Below are 22,120 nucleotides of genomic sequence, written 5' to 3' on the forward strand. Positions count from 1 at the left end.
ATTATTTCTTTGAGGAATGAAGAGTATGTTGTGTTTAAATAAAGATAGCTTGTACCAAGGGCTTGTTTTGCATCTTGAAAAGAAAACTTTAGAGTTGTTTTCCTCCTTGCTTAACAATTGTAATGAAACATTTTGTACTTGATACAGCTGTGTGCTTTTTATGAAATCTGTCTAGCCCTTGAATACTTGTTTTTTTCTGATGAACATATTTGGTATAGCATGGATAAAAAAATCTCCCACACCTAATCTGTCATAATTAGATTTTAAATTTCTTATAGAAATACTTCAGGGTAACTAAATCTTCTTCTTCTTCTTTAATTAACAGAGGAGGAGCTCAGGAAGCTGAGAGAAGAAACAAATGCTGAAACGTTAAGGCAAGAGCTAGAAAAGGAACGGCAGAGGAGATTAGAACTAGAACAAAGAGTCAATGAAGTACTTAAAACAAGGTAAGAGAAATATCTTCACTGTAAAGCTGAAAGCCACTTGAGATCTCTGTCTGTCTCTGGGAAGTGCTGGTGAAAGCATATATTTCCAGCCTAGGTGCTCTTAAAATAAATTAGTAGTTCACAGAGCAAGCAGCTGTTTATGTGTTCCTGTAAAACTACATCATTAACATTCATGTACATGTAAGTTACTTGGCCATAGCTGTAGCTATGCTGTAGCTACATGACGCTTTCTAGTTGAGATACTCTTCATTACACCTCTTCTGATGCACCTCCTCTGGGATCTTGCCTGCCTGGAGCTACTGAATGCCAGAGCCTTTGCCATGCCATTGCATATGCTTTGCCTTTTCAAAACCTGTGTCTTCTCCTGACTGCCCAGTCCTCGTTACTCCTGTTCCAGCAGCAGCAATGACGTCTCCGTGCCACAATTCCCTAAATGCATGGGAGTAACTGGAATTTGAGCCTTCCTTGCCACTGCAAATGACAAATGGAAATACCTGCCCCTAGGTCCTTTCAGCATTGAGGACATCCATCTTGATGGTGCAAAGCACCAAATTTGATGTTTTCTCTCCTTAGTCTGCTTAGCTACATGGATCTTAAGGCCATAGCAGTTGCTTGGTGGCCTGGTTGGTCTAGACCACTTGTGTACGTAGCTGCCCATGTTATCTTCCCTGACAATAGCTGAGATTACTGAGCAGAGCTGCAGGACCTGTGGCTCACCACCGAGTGCTGTCATCAGGAGATAGCACAGGCTGAATTGGTGGTCACATGCCAGTTACTTAGAGGTGACAAGCAAGAGCAAACAGGCAAAGGGTTTTGCTTGGATATGTGGCTTCCCAATGCCATGCAAACTCTTCCCAGCCTCCTGCTTCCTTCTGTACTCAAGTGTAAAAATACCTTTCTGCTCAGGCCAGCAGTCCATGTCCACTGGTAGCGATGGAAGTAGGAGCTATTTATAGGAAACATATGAGCCTAGTTCCTTTCTGTTGTCTGTTTACCTCCTGCTCCTATGGAATCATAGAATTACTTAGTTTGGAAAAGACCTTTAAGAACATCAAGTCCAACCATTAAGCCAGCGCTCCCAAGTCCACCACTAAACCATTCAGTCAAGGGCCACATCTACATGTCTCTTAAACACCTCCAGGGGTGGCGACTCAACCACTTCCCTTGGTAGCCTGATCCAGTGCTTGAGACCCCTTTTGGTGAAGGAGTTTTTTCCTAGTACCAAATCTAAAACTCCCTGGTGCAACTTGTTGTTTGAGTGGACAGCTGAAGAGGACCCATTGCTTGCTGAGAGTATCTGTTAGCTCAGTAGCAGCTGTACAAAGCAGCGAGCGTTGTTTCCTACTGCTGGTAGATGAAACTGATGCTTAAGGAAAGGATACTTTCACGTCTGTGACTTGCTGCCTTGAAGAAGTTGCTTGGGATGCAAATTCCATATGCTTATCTTTAGTGCTGGCACAGGCCTTTGGCTTTGTCCCGAGGGCAGCTGTGCCTGGGCTCCAGGCTGTGCACAGAGGAGGGGGAAAGAGATCTTCTCATTGCTAGGCATCCTGGAGGAGGATGAGGAGCCATCTTCTTCTGCAGGAAGGTATTCATCGTCCTTCTCTGTTTCAGACTAATAAGGCTGACTCAGAGTCTGATCTGGCCCCCTGGAGCTTATGAGTACAGGTTTTACAGAGAAAATAGATGGAATGTCTTTGTTTATCAATATATGTGTCAACAACTGTGCCTTGTTGGATTGTGGACAACAGCAAATCTCTAGCAGGAGTGACATTGCTAAATTAAGGTAGGATGACATGGTTCCCTGGGTGTTGTATTCCCATTTAAATATCCTAAGGATTACACTAGTCCTGTCATCTTGAGTATTGCACTTGGGGATTACATTCAGCCAATTATCCTCTCTACCCAAGTGTTTCTCTAACTAGTCTTACTACTATTTCAACCCTTTTGTGACAGGCAGGATATGTAAGGTGACAACAAAATAAGACATTGAAAATTTTTCAGTTTCTACCCAGGAGGAGAAAAATTTGGTTGTCCATGATTTTTCCTTAACTTGTGCTTCGTTGTGTGGAATTCTTCACTGCTTACTACATTTTGCACTTCACTGTGGACATTTAAAAATACTTTTATTAGGACTACAGGTGAAATGTGGGCTTACATAGTCAAATATGTAATAGGCTGAATTTATGCCTGATGGAAATTTAATTTTATTAAGCAAAGTAACTGCAGAAAGTTCTATCCGCTTATGTCAAATTCACCCTGCTTCTAAGGTAATTGTTTGCGCAATTTAAAAATAGATATTCATATGGTAGGGGAGGGAGCAGCTTTGTGGTACTTAGTTGAAGGCTGGGGTTTGCATGTACTGTTCTTTTTGCTTGCAGAATTCAACTGCTAATGAAAACCAAACTATGCTGTGGTATAAGAAAGAAATTATTTTAAAAGTTGAGTATTCAAAAGTATTTGTGAGGCAGATCAATACATGTGGCAGTATAAAACATGGTGCAAAATGTTTGGCAACGAGAAAACAAGTTCACAATCTAGATTGATACTTTTTTTTCTCTAGTGAAGATCATGGGCTTCCTTCATTAAGGTCGCAGTTGTGCACAGGGAAGAGGGTGGAGTGGAAGAAGAGGATTATTGGTGTTTCTGTTTGTCATGGTGTTTATTCTTTGTGTATCTGAATATTCAGAAATCTAGTGGCCTCAGTTGAAGTTTTCCACAGTTCAGAACATCCGAGCATTTGGTATGGCAGCTGAAGCTTATGACATTTTGCTAATGGAACGATGCATAAATAACCTGGAATAGTTTGTATGAGCTGTTGCTGCCGTATTTTGCAAATTGTGAGCTGCAATCACACAAAAACAAAATAACAAAAAGTTTTGCAACAACACTTACCAGCAGCCTGTGACCTATGCAGCAAACCTTGTTATTAATATCATTGTGAACTATTTTTACAAGGACCAGTTGGACAATGCTTCTGCATAAGTCACTATTCCTTCATTGTGGATGAGAATATAAACGGCTTCTGAAATGTTTGATGTATTTTAACAGGAAGGAGATGGAAAACATGAAAATTATTTAACTTGGTTTTTTATCAGCTCTTCAGAGTAAGAAGCCATGCATATCTGAAGGATACATCTTTAAACTAGGCTAAGAAAATATCTGCTTATTTTTGCATGTATGAGGTTGGAATGTGTTTTTGATGGAAGTGCATGCACCTTTAGGTTGCTTTGAGCAGTAGGAAAGGTGTTAACAGCCTTGAATGTCTTCTACAACAGTGGTTGAAAAACTGGTGGTTGGTCGCTTGTGAACTTGGAGTTAGCCTGTGGGAAAATTGCTTTGAATATGTCTGAGAACATCCTGGCAGTGACTGTACCTGTTGTGTGCAGCAACTCTGGTCTGCATCCAGTTTTTGGGGGACTTTGTTGATTCACACACATCTCAACTTGCAGCTGTATTCAGGGCCTAATATGCAGTGGTCTTCAGTGTCAAGGCTCCCTTAACTTTTGTGTTATACTTGCAATCAAAAAATAACACTTTGGTGTTGTTCTGTGGGGCAGCACTGAATGGACAGTGCATCAGAGTGTGCTGGTTGCTTTTGAGTGGTTCGTGTGTCCTGGTCATGAACAGCTCTAATATTCATTAATATTGATGCTTCCCTGACCTCAGTATATTAAAAAAAAAGAGAAACAAAAAAAAGCAGTTTGTGTTTGTCTCTCCCACTGTCTGAGGCTGCTCTTACCTGTTTCAAACAGCCTGTGCTTTAAATGGCTGCAATCTCTAGTTGCATAAAGATGACCTAGCTTCATGTTGGGGATGTGTTGGTGTGACCAGTTACACCCTTCTTCTGGGTGGAGAGTATGGTCCAAGAGGAATTAAAGCAGCTTGTTTTCTTAGGTTCAGGCTGCGGTTAGGAAGCCCACATAGGAACACAGTGTTTTCTGGGACTGTTTGTGTTTTTCAGCCTTTTAAATCATCTCTGGCATTAAGAGTGGTTCAGAAACGGTTGGAAAGATAATTTCTCCCTCTGTCAGTGGTCCTGATGAGCTGGACGGTTCAACATGACCTGGTTTTGGAATCAAACTTCCCAGTAGGTGTGCAAGCCCAAACAATGAATTCTGAGCTTCCTGGCCGGGATCTGTCTGAAGTGGCTAATTTTAACCTGATTCACAGGTGCAGTAATGAGCTGTCATTAACCTGATGATTCGTAAAGGTCGGGTTCTTCATGGGGAAGGAGTAACAGGCAGATGGCAAGTATGACATTGCCAAAAAAATGAAACAAAAGCAGCAAGGAGGGCCAAAGCCGACTGTCATGTGCTCCTCATGGAGCCCAGTAAGGCTTCTGTGCAGAACTACTTCTTGATAAGGTTTTCTTGATTTTTTTGCCCAAGAAACATGGGGAGTAATGGTGCTGTGCTGTTTCTGAAAACACATCCCAGCATGCCAAAGGAAGACACAGCTGGAATGGGTTGAGTAACTGGCTCCTGCCTGCTTGTGAATGACAAGCTTCCTTTCCACCTAAATATGTCTTCAGCTTCAATGAAACACAGTTCCAGTGACAGATTTCAGATGAAAATGCCCAGCTATATGTTGGAACCATCTGATATGCTGATAGAGGAAAACAAGACACCACTGTATAATAGCTGCTGCAAATTTCGTCATGTTTATTGCTGTCTTTTGAGAGCTGGAAATGGAGGAGATGCAAGGGTGTGGGAGAAGAAGCAAAGATAGGAGGAGTTTTTAGGTGAGGAACCCGTGGCTTATATAGAAACTGGGGGAAAATGGCACAGGAATCAAAGTTAAAGTTTAGCTAAAGAAAATAAACTGGTGACATTCCAGGTGGAGTTTGAAAAGAAGAGTTGCTGCAAATGCAGAAGCCATGGGGAAAAGTCCTGACGAGTCATGAAAGCAAGTGTCTTTCAAAGCAAAAAACATGGAATTCAGCTCATCCAATAAATATCGAGGTGTAATTTATAAATCAGTAAATTACTTCTAAATGTTCTTTTTAGAAAAGAACAAGGGTGTGAAAAGCTCATTAAGAATCGGGAATGCTTAGGAAGGAAGGGAGGTAACAAGTTCTGTAGTTTCTCCATCATACTCATTGATGTATGGTGATGTTGAGACAGCACACATTAGTAATGACCTTTTCCATGTGCAGACAGTACGGTGAGATCTTTTCCTAATGTCCTTTCTAGAGGAACAGCAAGAGAGAGGATGGTATGTCCGTCTGTATTGCTGCAATCTGCCCAGTGCAGTGGGATCCCTCTTCTTGCTCTTATTTGCTGACCATGTTTCACTTGATTCCCTTCCTGAGGAGCAAAATATGAAAGGAACATTTGAAAGTACCTCTATTGCCTGATGGGTGATCATGAAATTGCACAACCGACACTTTCTTATTTCAAGAAGTAATCTTTTCAATCATACAACTCCCTGTCAAGTAAAGCTTGCTGTGGCTGGTGATATGTTGTCAAAGCTCCTGCTTCATTAGAAAAATCTTTCTGTATGACATCTACATGGATGACTGAAGACTTTGGGACTGAAGCCTAAAGTATTCTCAAGACAGGTTGGCAGTTGGAGGCTGTGTGCAAATGTACTGTGAAGCCTTGCACGTGTACAGAATGGCAAAAGCATTTGTGTTTTAAAAAATCTGTTCACTTTAATGGATGAGAATATTCTTGACTCATTTTGAAAGGTGAGACCAATGATGCCTGCTTCTTGACATATATTTTAAAAACATTTTTGTTGCAGTTTTTTTGGCTGTTTCAATTTTTCAAGTTCTTAAAGATATTTCTCAAATTGGTTGTGATTTTGAGAGCTTACAACTAACATTTAAAATCATTCTTAACACCTGTTCCTCTTGTGAAGTTGAGTGGTGTTTGACCCTAGTAGCAATGGCAGAATTCAAGATTCATATGTTAAATAGTGGTTTTGCTCTACTCCACTGGTTATCAAGTTGTGAAACTGAATCCCTTTTAATTTATTACTGTGGGAAGAGTCGTGGCTGAATATACCACACAAAGACATAAGTAATGCAAGAAATTTGATACTACATTGTTGAGTAGTTGTAAGATGAAATTGAGCTGTTGGTGACAGGAATGGCTAAACCCCACCTCTCCTCACAGAGGATGGCATTTCCCAGGATCCTAAGTGCAGTCAATAATTTAAATCTTGTGAAAGAGCGTAAGCTCGGTTTTCTCTTGTCATAATTGTATAATCTCAGCTATGGAAACCATGGAGGTTCTGGTGCTTGCTTTACCTAAAAGGGAAAAAATTCTTCCTCTGTAACATTTCACGTTGTTTCTGTTTTCTTTGTAGGGCGGAAGAGGTGCCTGCAGCTCAGCAACCTGCAAAGCCACAGGCACAAGCCAATGGAACAGGTGAGCTTGGTTGGTTGGATCTCTAGCAGAACTAAGGTTGAGCTGGATTTTTTTCTTCCTTTTTTTTTTTTTTTTTTTTTTTTAATCCTTATGAGATCAAACTTTGCTTCTGAAGAAGCTGAATAAGAGTGACCATTCAAGCAACTTCTCTCTCTGGACATGATTCTGCGTTTACTGTTTGTAGTTGACTTTGCGTACCTGAGCTAGGAATTTATTGTGTATTGTAAAGCCTTTAGGTATGTAATGAAACCTGTTGGCTCACTTCATCATTCTTGCGTGCCTTGCTGATCCTTGACTTACCAGAAAACCAGGTGTAATACATAGAAAAAATGTTCTATTTTGTTCTCAGTTGCAGAAGTTTGTTATGCCACTAGCCATATTACTACTTCCTTCCTCTAAAAGAGGAGACATTCTGGAGAAGGAGTAAGCTTAAGAGTTATTAATTTTTTGGGCACCTACGCAGTCATCTACATTTCTAAAGCTGATGCTTATTATGAATTCAATAATGTAGTGATTTCTGAAAGAAAAGGCAACAGTCTAATTCTCAAAATTTCAGTACACTTTAACTTTCCTCTCTACACCTTGTGATTGAGACTAAGGCTTTTAAATCTGTGGACTAAACCTGAAATTTCTCCTCCTGTACTTCCATATTGTCAGTGCTTTCTGTTATGTGAACTACAACCTGACATTTTTTTCTCCTGTACACTCAAAACTTCTTTCTCAGTACTTTCTGAAGTATTAGCATGTGGGAAGCTACCTCGTATTTTTATTTTCGAATGGAAGTGTTGTCTCAGCTGTAAACTGTCTTTTTTTTTCTAGATTTGATTGTAAATCATTAATAAATAGTTGAATTTATTTTCTGAGCACCAGTGGCTTTTTCTCAAGAGCTTAAATGCATCATTTTGGCTGTTGTAATTGGCTGTTTAATCTTCCATGCCTCTGTTTAATCATATATTAATTTCATGGAGTTCTGTACTAAATTTGGTCCTGGAGTAATTATGACCAGTATCCTCTTTGTGACATTGCTGTGTTGAGCTACGTTTCCAAATAGTCTGTCTGTTTCTTCTAGACCACAATTTTGAGTTACAGGTGATTGTTTTGTTCTCACGTGCTGTGCCTTAAGGCTTTTACTCTGATACTGTTTCCATATTACCCCTATATTATATTTTTCCACTGAAACTGACATACAGAAAGTGTGTGTCACTTCATTATTTTGCGGTGTAAGACTTCCCAGGTAGTATTATGACTGTATATTCCATATGTAGAAAGTGGCACATGCAGCATAATTTCTGAGGCCTGACTTTAGAAAAAAAGAAACTGGAGGTTTTTTTGTATAATTCTATAATGACACACACACAATTTTTACAGACTATCAGTGATTGGAAAGTGAAAGTAAAACTGCCTCTAGCAGAATCTTGCTTGTGTTTCAGCCTCCTTTTCCTGTCAAATCTCTGTGGCTGTGAGATGATTGTCCAGCTCTCTGCTGGAGTGTTTTGCTTTGCACTTGCTTTTCTCAAGGTGACCCTCCAGCACAACAGGAGCACTGAGATTTACGTCAGTCTTTTGTTCACAGAAGTCTCTTAACCAGAAAATGTTTTTACTGTGTTTGCTAAAAATGATTGTTTTTAGGATGTTTTACTCTTTGTACTTTGGGTAATACAAGATGCTTCCATGTACTATCCTAAGAGCAATGCAGGAGTCACTTTTAGTCTTACTTTACCAACTTAATGCAGTTGGGGATCCTGTGCAGTGGCAGAAGTAAATTGCAAATTTCCACAAAGGCTGTTGGTGAAGGATAGGGAAGCTGTACAAAGTCTGCTTGCCAGCAAAGCATGGTGTGTGGGAACAGGGGCTGCCATTGGATAAAGATGTCTTTTAGCATTATCCTGATACTTAGTGCTTCTCTTTTACAGATAAGCGTAGTCACACAGTCTGCTCGAGACTCCAAAAGTGGTTTTGTGACAAATTTGGGGAGTATCTTGAGGACTTCAGATTTCAGCCGGAAGAGAATACAGTGGAAACAGAAGAGCCACTTAGTGCTAGAAGGTAAATCCCCAATGTCATTGTGAGAAATTGTTGGTGCCTTTACAAGTTGCTTTTTTTACCTCACTTTTTTCTTTTTTAACCAACTTTATACATGGTTTGAGCAAGTGTTTCAATAACAAATAATAAGACCAAAAATACAGAACTACCTCAAAAAGCTTTGTGAATGCTTTGGACAACATGAAATTTTATCTGCTGTCTGAAATAAAGTAAGATTTATATTACTTACCAGGTTTTGTCATATGTCTCCCAAAATCTATGAACGTAGTTAGGCTGGAGAGCTTTTAAACTTCTGTTTTCCGTCTGATGCAAGGTAGACTGTATTAATTACTAGAAACAAATTCTGTAACAGGCAAGAATGAAGCTTTATGCACATGTAGTTTATAACTCTGAACAGTATTTCAGGTATCAAATGTACACAAGTGTGCACTAATTGTCTTTTTAACAAGTTGCTTTTATCCATTATTTTTCAGGTTGACTGAAAATATGAGAAGATTAAGTAAGTACTTAGCAGTATTTTATTTGTTGTATTCGTTTTAGTTTCATCTGGGAGAATACTTGTGACTTGTTGTCAGTGGTGTATGTGCATTGCCATCAGAATACTTTTTAAAGAACAGTATTAAACTTAAGCTTTGGGTGGTTCTTAACTTCCACTAGGTGAGCCACAAATTCTAGATCCCTGTTGTCCGAGGTGCCTGACAATCACTCAGAGCTCTCCAGAACCTTGGTGTCCCCAGTGATTTCCAAGTCTTGCTCTTCTCTATGGGCTTGGTGTAGGGTACTGGAGCAGAGCAGATGGAAGCAGCACTTGAGTCCATGACCTAGTCCAGTGCCTTGGGTGTGCCCTTCCACTTACTTGATCTGCTGCTTTGGTTGTGCTGCTGATGCTTAAGGAAATCTAGTCCTAGTTGCTTAATTACTTCGCATAGGAAGCGTGTTGAGGATAGCTGAGTTTCAAGCCAAACAAACTAGGACAGCAAGTCAGAGGCTCTCTTGAAGAAAGACTTGAAAAGTTGTGAGTTCTACTGCAAAAGAGTGAGAGCTTCTGAGACTCTCTGTGCAGGAGGTATGATCATTCTTCTCATCAGGAAAGGCAGAACTGGTGTGATCCAACAGAGAAAGCAGAGGTGGTCTTGCAGCAGCCCTCTCCTGTTTCCTTGTGTTCCCTAGCCAGTTTGCCCAAATAGTAAAAGGGCGTGGAGGAAGAGGGTAAAGGATGAGAGGGTTTTAGGGAGCTGAGGAAGAGCTCCTCTTGCTCTTGCTGGCTGGGTGTGCCTGTGTGTGAGCCTCTCCCAGCACAGGTCAGTCTCCCATGCAGTGACAGCAAGACCAAAGGTCTACAGAGGAGGGAGACGGACTTCTTCAGGGAGCCATGTGCTGTGTTGTTTGGCTTAGGGAGAGTAAGCAGCAAGGTGCTACCAATGGGTAGAGTCCTGCAGAGATACAGCCAAGAGATCTAGCCTGGCTTTAAGCTTAACTGATGGACAGCAGCAAGGGAGGGAAGGGCTCTGGCTGTTGTCTGCCTAGACTATAGTAAAGCCTTTGATGCTGTTTTCCACAGCATTCTCCTGAAGAAACTGGCTGCTCATGGCTTGGACAGGTGTATGCTTTGCTGGGTAGAAAACTGACTGATGGCCAGGCCCAGAGAGTTGTGGGGAATGGAGCTACATCCACCTGGTCACAAGTGGTGCTCCCCAGGGCTCAGTGTTGGGGCCAGTCCTGTTTAATATCTTTATCAATGATCTGGACAACAGGATGGAGTGCTCCCTGTCAGTTTGCAGATGACAGCAAGTTGAATAGGAGCATTGATCTGATGGTGGGTAGGAAGGCTCTGCAAGAGACAATCATTTAGGGACATGGTTTTGTGGTGGATTTGGCAGTGCTGCGTTAATGGTTGAAGCCAATGATGATCCTAAAGGTCTTTTCCCACCTAAATGATTCAGTGATTCTAAGTTGTTCCTTGGTGGCTTGTAATTCAAGTCAGGTTAATGTACATTGGTTTTCAGTGAGACAAACTGACCTGTGCAGTGGTCTTTGGGGTAATATGAACATGGCTTGAGAACAAACTGCTTTTAGCATCCAGGATACCCTTATAAAGGATGTTGGTTTTTTTTTTCTTTGTCTATACTTAAGAATTTAGACATAATCTTTGTCTTGGATAATACTTTAGTTTTTGGAAATGCATTCTTTAATTGTTAGTTACATTAGTAGGTTTAATTTTTTTTTCATTTGAATAAGACTTTTTATCATTACGTGTCTTGAGTATTCCTATCGTTTCCTAATTTGGTTGTTTATAATATACAAGTAATTTAACCACTGACAGCTAATGCTAACAGTTGTGTTTTTTCTCCACTTCTGTTTAGAGAGAGGTGCCAAACCTGTTACAAATTTTGTGAAGAATCTTTCTGCCTTATCAGACTGGTATTCTATCTACACTTCTGCTATTGCCTTTATTGTAAGTTATCCTACTTCTCCGGGAGTAGTAAGAACTTGAAAAAATACATTCATTATTAGCTGAAATTTGTTGAAACTGCCATATCTGAGTAGGGGTTGTGCTGCAGTTCAAGTTATATCAAATAGTGTAATTTCATTTAACACAAAATACTAGTAGTTGTCACTTCAATTATATATAAAGCCACTTAAATTGTTTAGCCTGGGTTTCTTGTAGCATAGTTTTGTAGTTGTTAAAATAATTTAGAACTATCTGGGTATTGTTCTCTCCTTTCTTGTTTCTCATCTCCCAGTCCTGGTAATTTGATGGTTACTTCAGCCTCTGCAAAGTTTCCTCTTGTCTGGGGCTGAAATGCTGATAGTGGTTAAATTTGATGAGAAGTTACTGTCCTCATTGTCCCCAGGGCTCTTTGCCATTCTTTAGGATCATACTGATGAGAGGCAAAATGCCTTGATTTCAGTGGAGCTCAATGTGAAAACATCAGGTCTGTGAGCTACGTTCAAGCATTTCTATGCTATCTTAATGAGGTTCGATGCTGCAAAGAGGCATAAGTATCTAGTGGAGTTTTGATTTGTTTCCTTTCCTCCTGTAGTTAATTAAATGATATAAATTCTTTTGGTCATAGTGTATACGAAATGTATTTCTGTCAAAGGAATTACTGATAGGTGCAGCTGAATGAACCTGTATGTGAAAATGTCACACCCTGAAAATTATAGACCCTATGCTATTTTGCATGGCACAGCTGAAGGAATATTGAGGAGGAGACTTCCCTCCCCGTGCCCTCTGTCTGTCCCTTCTCCATATCTGCTGAATGTTCTCTTGCCTCACCTGGTAAGCCCATTTTTCAGATAAAAGCTGAAAGAGGAAACTTGATCTGTTTTTTTGAAAGCTCTCGGGCCTGGGAGCCAGAGCGATGTTTCACTTTGGGGTTATCAGTAAAAACCCTAGTGTGTCTCACAGAGAGACTGTAGTCTCCATTTTCAGAAGCTGGGAAGGGAACAGAATGCCTTTTGAAGCTCTTTGTGTTTGCTTGTTACATAAAATAAAACCTGTTTTCCTGCAATCTTTTTAGTCTTGGTAAAAATTTGGGATTTAATTGACCTGAAATAATAGAGTGAGAGTTTATCCTGTTGCCCAGTATGGGGCTAATTGCTCTAACTTCTCTTCTGTACCATGGCTTCTGTGCCATTGCTGACCATGCAGCAGATTCACAGACTTGAGGGTTTACCTATTTTTTTTTTTTTTTCCTCCTACCCCTTCAAGTAATTGTAGTGTGAAAATACTCAGTACTCTGAGGCAGCTGAGAACTATTTAAGTGTCATCTCTGGAGTTTTGGTTCATTCTTAGTTTTGATTTTGCATTCCTGAGTGCAGGGCCATTGTTAGTCGTGGAGTGGCTAAAATTTATTAATTTTTTAATATGAATTGCATGATTCTGAGCCCAACAGCACAGTGGGAAATGGTATTTCATGCAACTCACTGTACCCCAGTTTGTAATCCGCATCTCTCTTTGTTTGTTTGTTTTTTCTTCTTAATCTGCAGATTTACATCAATGCTGTATGGCATGGCTGGGCCATTCCTATGTTCTTATTTTTAGCAATTTTGAGGTTATCCCTAAATTACCTCATAGCCAGGTATTTGCATAAATACTAGCTTACTCTCTTAAGTAATGCTTTGCTTGAAAGATGTTTTGTTATTCTTGCACTGAGTTGTAAACTGTTACCTTTTCTAATATTGTGAGTTACATTTAACACAGTGAAATTCAAACTCAAATATCCTTAGTGTCATTGCTCAGTTTCTATAATCTTTTACTATTATTGGGAATTATCTTTGTATCCTGTGGCTTGGGTTATCATAAACAATGATGCATGCTTTCAGGCAAATCCCTCAGCACACTAAAATTCTCATATAAAATTCTGTGGTAATTAGAGTACTTGGAGAACATCAGTATTGAAGCCTGCTGTTTTTCCCGGCAGAGAATGTTCACCTAGGCCTAAAATGGCAGTTTTGCCTTTTTCCATAGCTCTTCACATACTTTATTCAAAGTATCTTCCATTTGCAGATTCAATCTCTTCTAAAAATTAAGTCTGAGGGGTGGGTTTAATGCACCTTAAAACGTTATGCCTTAACGTGCATATTGTAAAATAATTTTCTGGCTTCTTAATTGATACTTTCTGTTTGACATTGTATTCCCTGGAAAATGCTGGTAGCAAACAGGTTTCTGAATAAGTTGATGTAATTTTGTTCACACGAAAAAATAAGAGAAAAATATTCCTAATCCTTTACTCCATGCACACCATCAACTTCTGTTGTAAAACACAAGCAGTGATTCTGTTTAGTATCTACTTAACTAATATTTTTAAAGCTAGCGGTTGTTGGCCACTTGTGCTTGTGTTATGTTGTGGGTTCTTCATTCATTTGGGGATTATATTACTTACTTCTAAACCATAAGTGCTTATTGCAGAAAACTGCTTTTCAACCTTTTACAAATAATCTGTGTTGGTGGATGGAGTTCTTGCTCTCTTTAACTATTTCCATAATTTCTAGGGGTTGGAGAATACAGTGGAGCATTGTGCCTGAAGTTTCTGAACAGATGGTAGGTCTTTGATCAGCTTTACCTGTACACCTACAGAAAAAAATTGCACCTTTAAACTCTGTATCTGTGTGGGCAGTTGTGGCAGGAAGGAAGAGCAAGGTTCAAGTAAAGACACTACTTTTTTTTTTCTCTCTTGTAGTTTAAAAGTCTTTACTAACAGCACTCTTAGGTTCAGATGCTTCACCCTAAAATATTCCAAACTTAAAACACATTTCTGAAATGAATTTTAACTTATCATCTTGGGACAAGTTAGGTCCTGTGGGATATTTGAGAAGTCTTGCATTCTGTTTTCTTTAAGAGCATCAGGTCCAACTGTTAGTGTAGCATTGCCAGCTCCATCGCTGGGTCCAGGTACATGTCCCTAAGTGACAGATCTAAGTGTCATTTAAATAATTCTAGGGGTGGTGACTCCATTTCCCTGGACAGCCTGTTTCAAGGCTTGACAACCCTTTTCATTAACAAATTTTTCTAAATAGCTGATCTACATCTCCCCTGGCACAGTTTGAGGCCATTTCCTCTTGACCTTTCACTTGTTACCTGGGAGAAAAGACTGACCTCCACCTCATTACAGCCTCCTTTCAGATAGTTGTAGAGAGTGATACCATCTCCCCTGAGCCCCCGAAAGCATTGGAAACTAAAAATAACCAGCAATGAAAGACATAAAAAGTAGATCTTAAAAAAGGGAGGAAAATGGTAAATACAGAGACGATTTAAAGTGAGAGAAGTATTGCCAAGAATGTTGAGGGATCACCTTGTTCTGATGAGTTTTGTAAAATATGTTTTATCTGAGCTGGAATTAATGGATTGTCTCTTTCTTGCCTAAGGAGCACCCAAAAGAGGACCTGACCGTGTCTGAAAAGTTTCAGCTCGTCCTAGACGTGGCTCAGAAGGCTCAGGTACTGTGCTGCTCTCCAGCTGCCTCCTTAGAAACAATGGGGTTCATAGTCTAAGTGGTCAAAGGAGGTGGTTATGCAGCACATGAAAACAAATGCTTAAATAAGCAATATTTTTCTTGCAAAGGGAACTTTACCTACGAGCAGTGGAGATTCCTAGAGCTTCTGAAATGGCATGATGCTTCAGAGAACTGGTTGAGGTTCTTTGACTGCAAGTCTGAGCAAGCTCCAGAGGGGAACAGAAGCAACATCTCACGGTTTTCTACCTTATATATGAATATAAGCTTCTGATAATGTAGATTGGGTGGTGAATCTTACTTAAATGTACTGGAGTGTGGATCCATATCCCAAATCTGCAAGTTATAAAACTGATGTAGGAGACACCGTTCCTTTAAGATTTAGCTGAAGGCTGCTGTCTGTTTAGCTGTGTTAATTCAACAGTTTGCACTGCATCTCTAAAATAGCATGTTTTAAAAAACTCCACCCCCTCCAAGCCTTGAAATCTGCTGGTGTTGGCGAGGCTGAAGGAAGGTTTTCTCCCAGCTTCATGAGTTGGATGAGGTAGCAACTGAGTGACTGCACCATCCAGTTGAGCTGAGCCTTGTGCCATACCTGATGATGTGCTGCTGTCAAAAGGGGTTTAACCTTCTCTTGCTAACGGTGAATGCTCAGCTCCTTCCTTCTTCTGGGGGTGGTGCACATGTTTATATGAACACCTTTGGAAATTTATTGGGAAGGTGAAATTTTCAGGTGCTCTGACAGTAAGAATTGGTCAGAGAATATGGCCCTTAGTCCTGAGCAGGGGTCAGTTGCCATCAACAGTTGTTGGAATTACTTGAAATCTGCTGTTTCCAAGGGTTTATTATAAAACCCGATAATGGTGTGTTTCCAAGAAGCTAATAGCAATTTTGATGAACTCAGTAACCACTTACTGAAATTTCAGCACCCAAAATGTGTGAAGGAACCTTCCATTTTGTTACCTACTAACAGAAGCTCTTTACTCTTAGATTGACAGCTTAATTTAAAATATTTGCAGTAATGTCAATGCTTTCCAGTCCTGACAGTGGGATCAAATAGTTTCTTCACTTGTAACAATCAATCACAGGAATAAGGTTAAATGAGATGGAAGTCATCAAGTATTGCTATTCTGTTCTGTATTTACTCAGTTGTGAAGTATATAAATGGCTAAAAATTGATTTAAAAAAAAATCCCTTCCGGGAATTGCTTAGCAACAAAGTCAGAAAGCTGTTTATTTCCATTATGTGGACAAAAAACCCCAAAACAATGCAGTACTTGGTTTTAATTCTTTTGCTTCTTATGCAGAACCTTTTTGGCAAGATGGCAGACATACTGGAAAAATTTAAAAAGTAAGTTATCTGACACAAGGTTTTGTTCCCTTTTAAAACAAGAATTAACCAATATCTGTAACACTGGTAATAAAATTTTGCTTCTTTTTTGTTTTCAGCTTGTTCATGTGGGTCCAGCCAGAAATAACACAGAAGCTCTACTTTGCTCTATGGGCAGCTTTTATTGCATCCTGCTTTTTGCCCTACAGGATTCTTGGGCTTGCATTGGGTAAACACAATAAATGATTAACCTGTTACAGTCTAGACTTACGGTTAAAACTTACATGATCTTTAGAGGGAGAATTTTAGAGTTTAAGAGAGAAAACATGCACTAATAAATCATGCAGTGTTTTAGAGTATTTTCATTGTGCTTGGCATCATTTGTCATGACCATTTTGAAAACCATCTCAGTGTTTAATAGAAAAAGACTGGATAATGTTTTTGCTTTTTGAAGAGGAGAAATCTATGATGAGCTGTTAGCAGAACTTTTCAGACTGTCAGCTATAAGGCTTCTGGAAAATCCTATATGTTGAGGGTTTTTTGCTCATACATCCTTGTAAATGAAATATGTGGCATGACACAGGAGGCATGAAAATGACAATGTAGGAAAAGAAACAAAAGAGTCTGTGGGACTCCTGGTAAAACTTGGAGGATTGGGTGGACAAATGAACAGACTACTGTGGGTCTGTTACAAATAGTCTCAACTGGGAACTGAGCAAAGGGTTCTCACTACCACATGAGACTCTTTTTGCTAATGTATGAAGCCCTGTACTGTGAACCAAGAACTCTCATTTTTTCTTTAAAGTAATGATACAATCAAATGAGTATTACTTGTAGTGACACTGAACTTCAAATTTTATTAGCTTGAACATAAATGTAGGTTTGCTTGACACGGCAATTGAATTTAGATGTGTGAGGAGTGATTGTTTTACTCTGACTTTTAGGAGATCTGAATTGCACTCAGTAAAGTTTTGAGAGAGTATTTTAAGCCCATTTTGACCTGGCAGAATGCAAGGAAATAACTTGTGTAAGATAAGAGTTGGGACTGGAAGATAGAGTTTTATGTAGTACGTGAGAGCCCTCTGTTGCCATTAAAATTCTTGCAGGAGCTGCGTAGTTGAATGCTCTGGTGTGTTTTTTGTTTTGGTAGTATATCATGTTTTCAGAATGCTTCTGGTAATAAGGAGCATATGTTTGAATTATTTGTTTTTCTGCATAATAGTGGCTATGTAAATGTTAAAAAGAACTGGGGACAGGAAGGAAAGAAAAATAATTTTCTGGTGTTGGAAGAAGAATCAAAGTAGTAAACCCAGTAGAATGGTTTAACACTGTGGCTGAATATACAGAATTTGGTTTCATTTGTGAACTTCTGAAAATATGATCAAAACAGTGATGTTCTTAATGCCTCTTCAGCACTCAAACTGAAGTCACCCTTTTTTCAGGACTCTATGCTGGAATCAAGTTTTTCCTTATTGATTTTGTCTTCAAACGATGCCCCAGACTAAGAGCTAAGTATGATACTCCTTATATCATCTGGATAAATCTCCTGACAGATCCTCAGCTCAAAGAAAGATCCAATGCTACAGTGTCAAGACGGGTAAGGGTAATGAATCTTTTTGTCCCTACGTTCTTAGCCTCTGAAAATCAAATCACTTTCTCCTTTTTCCTTTTCTCCAGTGACCAGAGCACATTAAAGAGAAGGTTAATTAAATCCTTACAATGTTAGTTGATTGTAATATCAATTTTTTTATTATTTTCCAGATTCACAGTTCTTCTATAGATTCTGTTTCTTGTATGAAAGGAATCAGTTATCAAAAATGTTTATATATGTATGGATGTACTGTGAATCATGAAGCTGAACACACAAATATAGCACCAATGTTTCTTTAGCATACATTCTGTGTGATTTTATTGTCGAATGTAGTCTTTTTGGATTACTTTCTCTATTCTTAGACATTCCTTTTCAGTGGAAATTCACATGCTTAGGTAAATTGAAGAACAGTTAGTTAAAAAAATCAATAAAGGATTGAGTATAATATGCAGCTTACTGATGGGATAGTCATTAACAAAGGTAATAAGGTAGTTTACATGTTTAGACATTATGTCTTATGGTTATTTGTATTAGGTGACCTTTTAGCACAGTGGTGATAAATGACTTCACCATGTTCGTACTCCATCAGTACATTTTCTTTTTGTTAAAATGTCATCGTTAAATCACCAAGTATTGTGTTTTGTGCATCTTGGTAAATTGTTCTAGGGCCTGACATGGTAACTGAGTCAGACTTCTCCATATCCCTGAATTTGTCAATGTTTATTGGTTTAAAAATTAAAATAGTTGTAGTAAATCTTGAGTCTAATCCCATTTTAGCATTCACTTAATCCCTCTTAGCACAATATCTGATTGCATTCATGGAGTATCTGAGTACTGTCTGAAATGCACAGTACTGAGCAGTAATTCAGCCTGGGTATACAACTGGAGAGCAAAAGGGATAAGCACATGAACCCTCAGTTGTTAAGAGGAAATCTGGGGCTTGGAGGGTGGTGGAGCAGAGGGTGGTAAAATAACTGCAGCATAATTGAGTATTTCAGAAGGAAGTGGACAAGAAGGACAGTCTTTTACAGAAAGTGAGTCTTCTGTTCCTGTTTTCCAAGGGATGAGATGGGTAAATAAGCACTTGGATGAAGCCATCCATGGCCTGTATTTCTCTTGCTTGCAGAAGATGATCTTAGAAGTTTCTGTGCTTCTCACACTTACAGGTTATCTTTCACATACTGTGGTAGTTGTGACATCCTCTTGCTAGGTCTTTCTCATCTGCCTTAGAGGTGGAAAGATTCTGAATTGCTGAACTTGAGTCCATAAACTTAGAGAGTAGTTATTCCTTTGGGCTTTTCTTCATGGCTTCAGTTTTGCAAGTAGAGACAGGGTTTTTGTACTACCAGGTCTGGCTTGGTGGACTTGGCTTGTCTTCCTGGAAGGGATGTGCAGGACTTCATTACCTGCTTCCAAATGTCTTTGAAAACATTAACTTGATCTCAGAAATTTTAGAGAAACTTTCTTACTCCGTGAGAGATTTCTGCAAACCTCGTATTATGAAAAATAGATTTTTGTACTAAAAGTTTAAAGCCAAAGAGGGTTTTTAATTTTTTTCATAGAAAAGGCAGAGCAGAAAAACATGTAGTGGCAGCATGTGTGCTTTTGCTTCAACTTCTTCTCATTAAACAGTGTACAAGACACAGTAAACTTAGACACAAAGCAATATTAATTGCCTGTACCAGCACTCTGACCTTGTGTCCTTGGAGAACAGTCCTGACAACAGTATCTGATGGGTAAAGGTTGCATGTCAAAAGCTGATGACAGAACAAGTGAAAAGGAATACTTCAGGTTGTTGGTGATGTTTTTAGACAATCAGGGCTCTTCCAGCATTACAAATCCAATCACTTCCAGTTAGATTTAAGGCTTACCAAAATTGGATGCAATGCTTTTCTCTTAGTAATTGACCATTGGATGTTTCAAGCCTGAGTGGTAAGAGGAAACATTCACGTGTGTTAGGCAGGACTAGAAGTAAGGGCAGAGCTACTCACATTTTTGGCCAGATGAGTCATGGTACTGAAGTTTAAACTCCATTTTTTTTAATCTCTTTATATAACAGGTAAGTAGAAAGCAGCGTAGCAGAGAGCAGAAGTAGTCCTTATTCCAGCACAAAAAGGATTAGACCTCTGGCTCTGACCATTTTTGTTTTGGGCCATGGTGCTTCACCTGGTTGTGTGCATGTGCAGCCAAGTAGCTCATCTAAGAAGGCCTTCAGAAAATTCTTTTCATCTTCAGTTGCACATAGATTGTTGGAGAAGCTGTTATTTTCCTTGAATCCAGGGACTCAGCACTGCAGAAGCGAGGCAATATTAGTTACCATCTGCCATTTGCTTTCCATGTCAATTTACTTTATTTTTTTCCCCCTGAGGTATCATTGTCTTACAGGTACCTAAAAAGGTGGATGGCAAATGCCCTCTGCTGTGCCTGTTTTGTCAGTCTGGTTTCTAGCTAGCAATTGCAGTGAACATTTTTTCATTTGCTTTGGATTTCTTTTCTTAGTGTGTAAATCCTGCAAAGTGTTGAGTGCTGCCAATTTAGTGCAAAGTAACTAAAAAAGCAGCTGAAGGCTGGTTGGCCTTCAGCAGCATTGAGCCTTTACAGAAGAAGAGCTTAGTCCTGAGCTTCCATGTTGTCAGTTTGCCAGTTGTTTAACTGCATGTGTGTGGTAGGGCTAAGAACAGAGCTGCTTGTGCCAGCTTTTGGAATCATGTGGTGCGCCACCAAGATGAAATTGAAAATGCAGGCGAGCTTTCCAAAAGAAACTGCCTGCTATCCTTCCACAAGCAAGGCTTGTTGCCAGGGCAGTCTCCAGTGGTTAAGGAGCTCTGTTTAAAAGTAGATTTTACTCAAGTACTTTGTTTTCGGGAACTCCATACTATCTTTTTTCCCTCCCAAGGATGCTGACAACCATTCAGATTCTGTTTCATGTGTCAACACTGTCAAAATTCAGTGCAACTTCAAAGCATAGGAAAGATCAATGGTTCTAATGCAACCTGAATAAATTGAACTGGTGTGCTCTAACCAATCATAACTTTTTAAATTGCATTCATTGTGTGTAGTCTCTTGGTTTGTGAGCAAGATCTTGCAGTGTCACTCAGTTCATGTTTTATTCTGTGTATTATAGTGTTAAGTAGATTTCACTTTTTCTTTTGTCACTGTCACATTTGTGTTGTTTGTTTCTTTTCCTGCTAGCTGTCAGGGCATGAAAAGGTATGGATCGTAGTGTGGAAAACTTCCTTTCATTTTCAGCATTTGTATTCATAATGAGCTTATGTGGCTCTGTGTGGCTTTTTTTTATTGCTCTTTTTTCTTTCTAAACTTCTTTTGTGCAGCAATACTTTGTTTATCTCTTGAAGACAGGCCAAGTACTGATACTATATTGTCTGTTAGTAGTCCCACTAGTTATCGTCGTTGGAGCTGTTTGCAGTGACTTAGCTGTATCTAATGAGGCATAGCCTTTACTGTAGAAAAGTGGTATTTTAAGATAGGTGCCTTTAGCACCATGTGGTTCACCCCAGCAATGGGTGTCTGTCAAAGGGCAGCACTTTGAAAAGTTATGTTCAGGTACCATATTAGAGACTTGTGCTGTAGCAGCAGTATAGTGCAGTAGTCCAAAGTTAATATATGGAAGTAGTTCATGAAAATTGTTGCATTATAGATTTTTTTTTTTTTAAGGAAGAGTAGTTAGCTAAATTATTTTTGAGAGTGTAGTTTAAATGTTGCTGCTCAGATTTTGGAATCGTGTTTCTTTTTCTGCAGCTTCAAACAGCAGCCTCAAGGAGTTACGTGGGCTCAAGTGCTCCAACTGGAATAAGCAAAGATGAAGACACAAGTCGTTTTCATACCACCAAGAGAGGAAATTTCCATGAAGTTTTTAACCTGTCAGAGAATGAACGTCCTTTGCCAGGTATGGTGCCACAGGAAGGTCACATTAGTAGAATATTTTGTAAAAAGCCAAGAATAGTTTAAAGTTGAATTCCTTTTCTGTGCATTGTACAGGTGTAACCTTTTGATTTCAAAGTCTCGCTTTAAATTAGGATGAATGGAGATGGTCTCTTTCATTCCATATCCTTGCAGCTCTTTGAAAGAGTGCACAGCCTGGTGTGCCTTTTGTGGTTATGCAAATCCAATAGTCAAGTTAAAGGAAATAATTGTGTGGGTGGTTTTTATTTTGTTTTTTTTAAATGAGTGTTAAAACAGATGTTATGGTGTCTAAAACACCTGATTTAGGCTTTTCTTTCTAAGCACTTTTAGCTTTAGGTATCTAAAGTATAATATTCAGTGTTTTCTATTGTATAAGGAGACTGTTGGGGGTAGTGCCTGTCTCTTTTTCTTAAGCTAAGATTTCTTGTTATGACTTTTTCAGTGTGTGAAAAA

General features: G+C 39.3%; 1 protein-coding gene across 1 annotated transcript in view; it reads left to right on the forward strand.

Annotated features, from left to right (window-relative positions):
- Positions 1-22,120, forward strand: part of GRAMD4 (GRAM domain containing 4) — an 81,062-nt gene that overhangs the window by 51,592 nt on the left and 7,350 nt on the right. The window contains exons 4-15 of the mRNA XM_017745893.1: positions 326-446; positions 6,762-6,823; positions 8,737-8,869; positions 9,340-9,365; positions 11,230-11,321; positions 12,860-12,951; positions 13,865-13,913; positions 14,738-14,809; positions 16,130-16,173; positions 16,272-16,381; positions 17,595-17,749; positions 21,503-21,650. Coding sequence (XP_017601382.1) covers positions 326-446; positions 6,762-6,823; positions 8,737-8,869; positions 9,340-9,365; positions 11,230-11,321; positions 12,860-12,951; positions 13,865-13,913; positions 14,738-14,809; positions 16,130-16,173; positions 16,272-16,381; positions 17,595-17,749; positions 21,503-21,650 — 1,104 coding nt within the window. The remainder of the gene's footprint in view (positions 1-325; positions 447-6,761; positions 6,824-8,736; positions 8,870-9,339; positions 9,366-11,229; positions 11,322-12,859; positions 12,952-13,864; positions 13,914-14,737; positions 14,810-16,129; positions 16,174-16,271; positions 16,382-17,594; positions 17,750-21,502; positions 21,651-22,120) is intronic.

The sequence above is a fragment of the Corvus brachyrhynchos genome, unplaced genomic scaffold, assembly GCF_000691975.1.
Source record: "Corvus brachyrhynchos isolate BGI_N302 unplaced genomic scaffold, ASM69197v1 scaffold239, whole genome shotgun sequence".
NCBI classification, from domain to species: Eukaryota; Metazoa; Chordata; class Aves; order Passeriformes; family Corvidae; genus Corvus; species Corvus brachyrhynchos.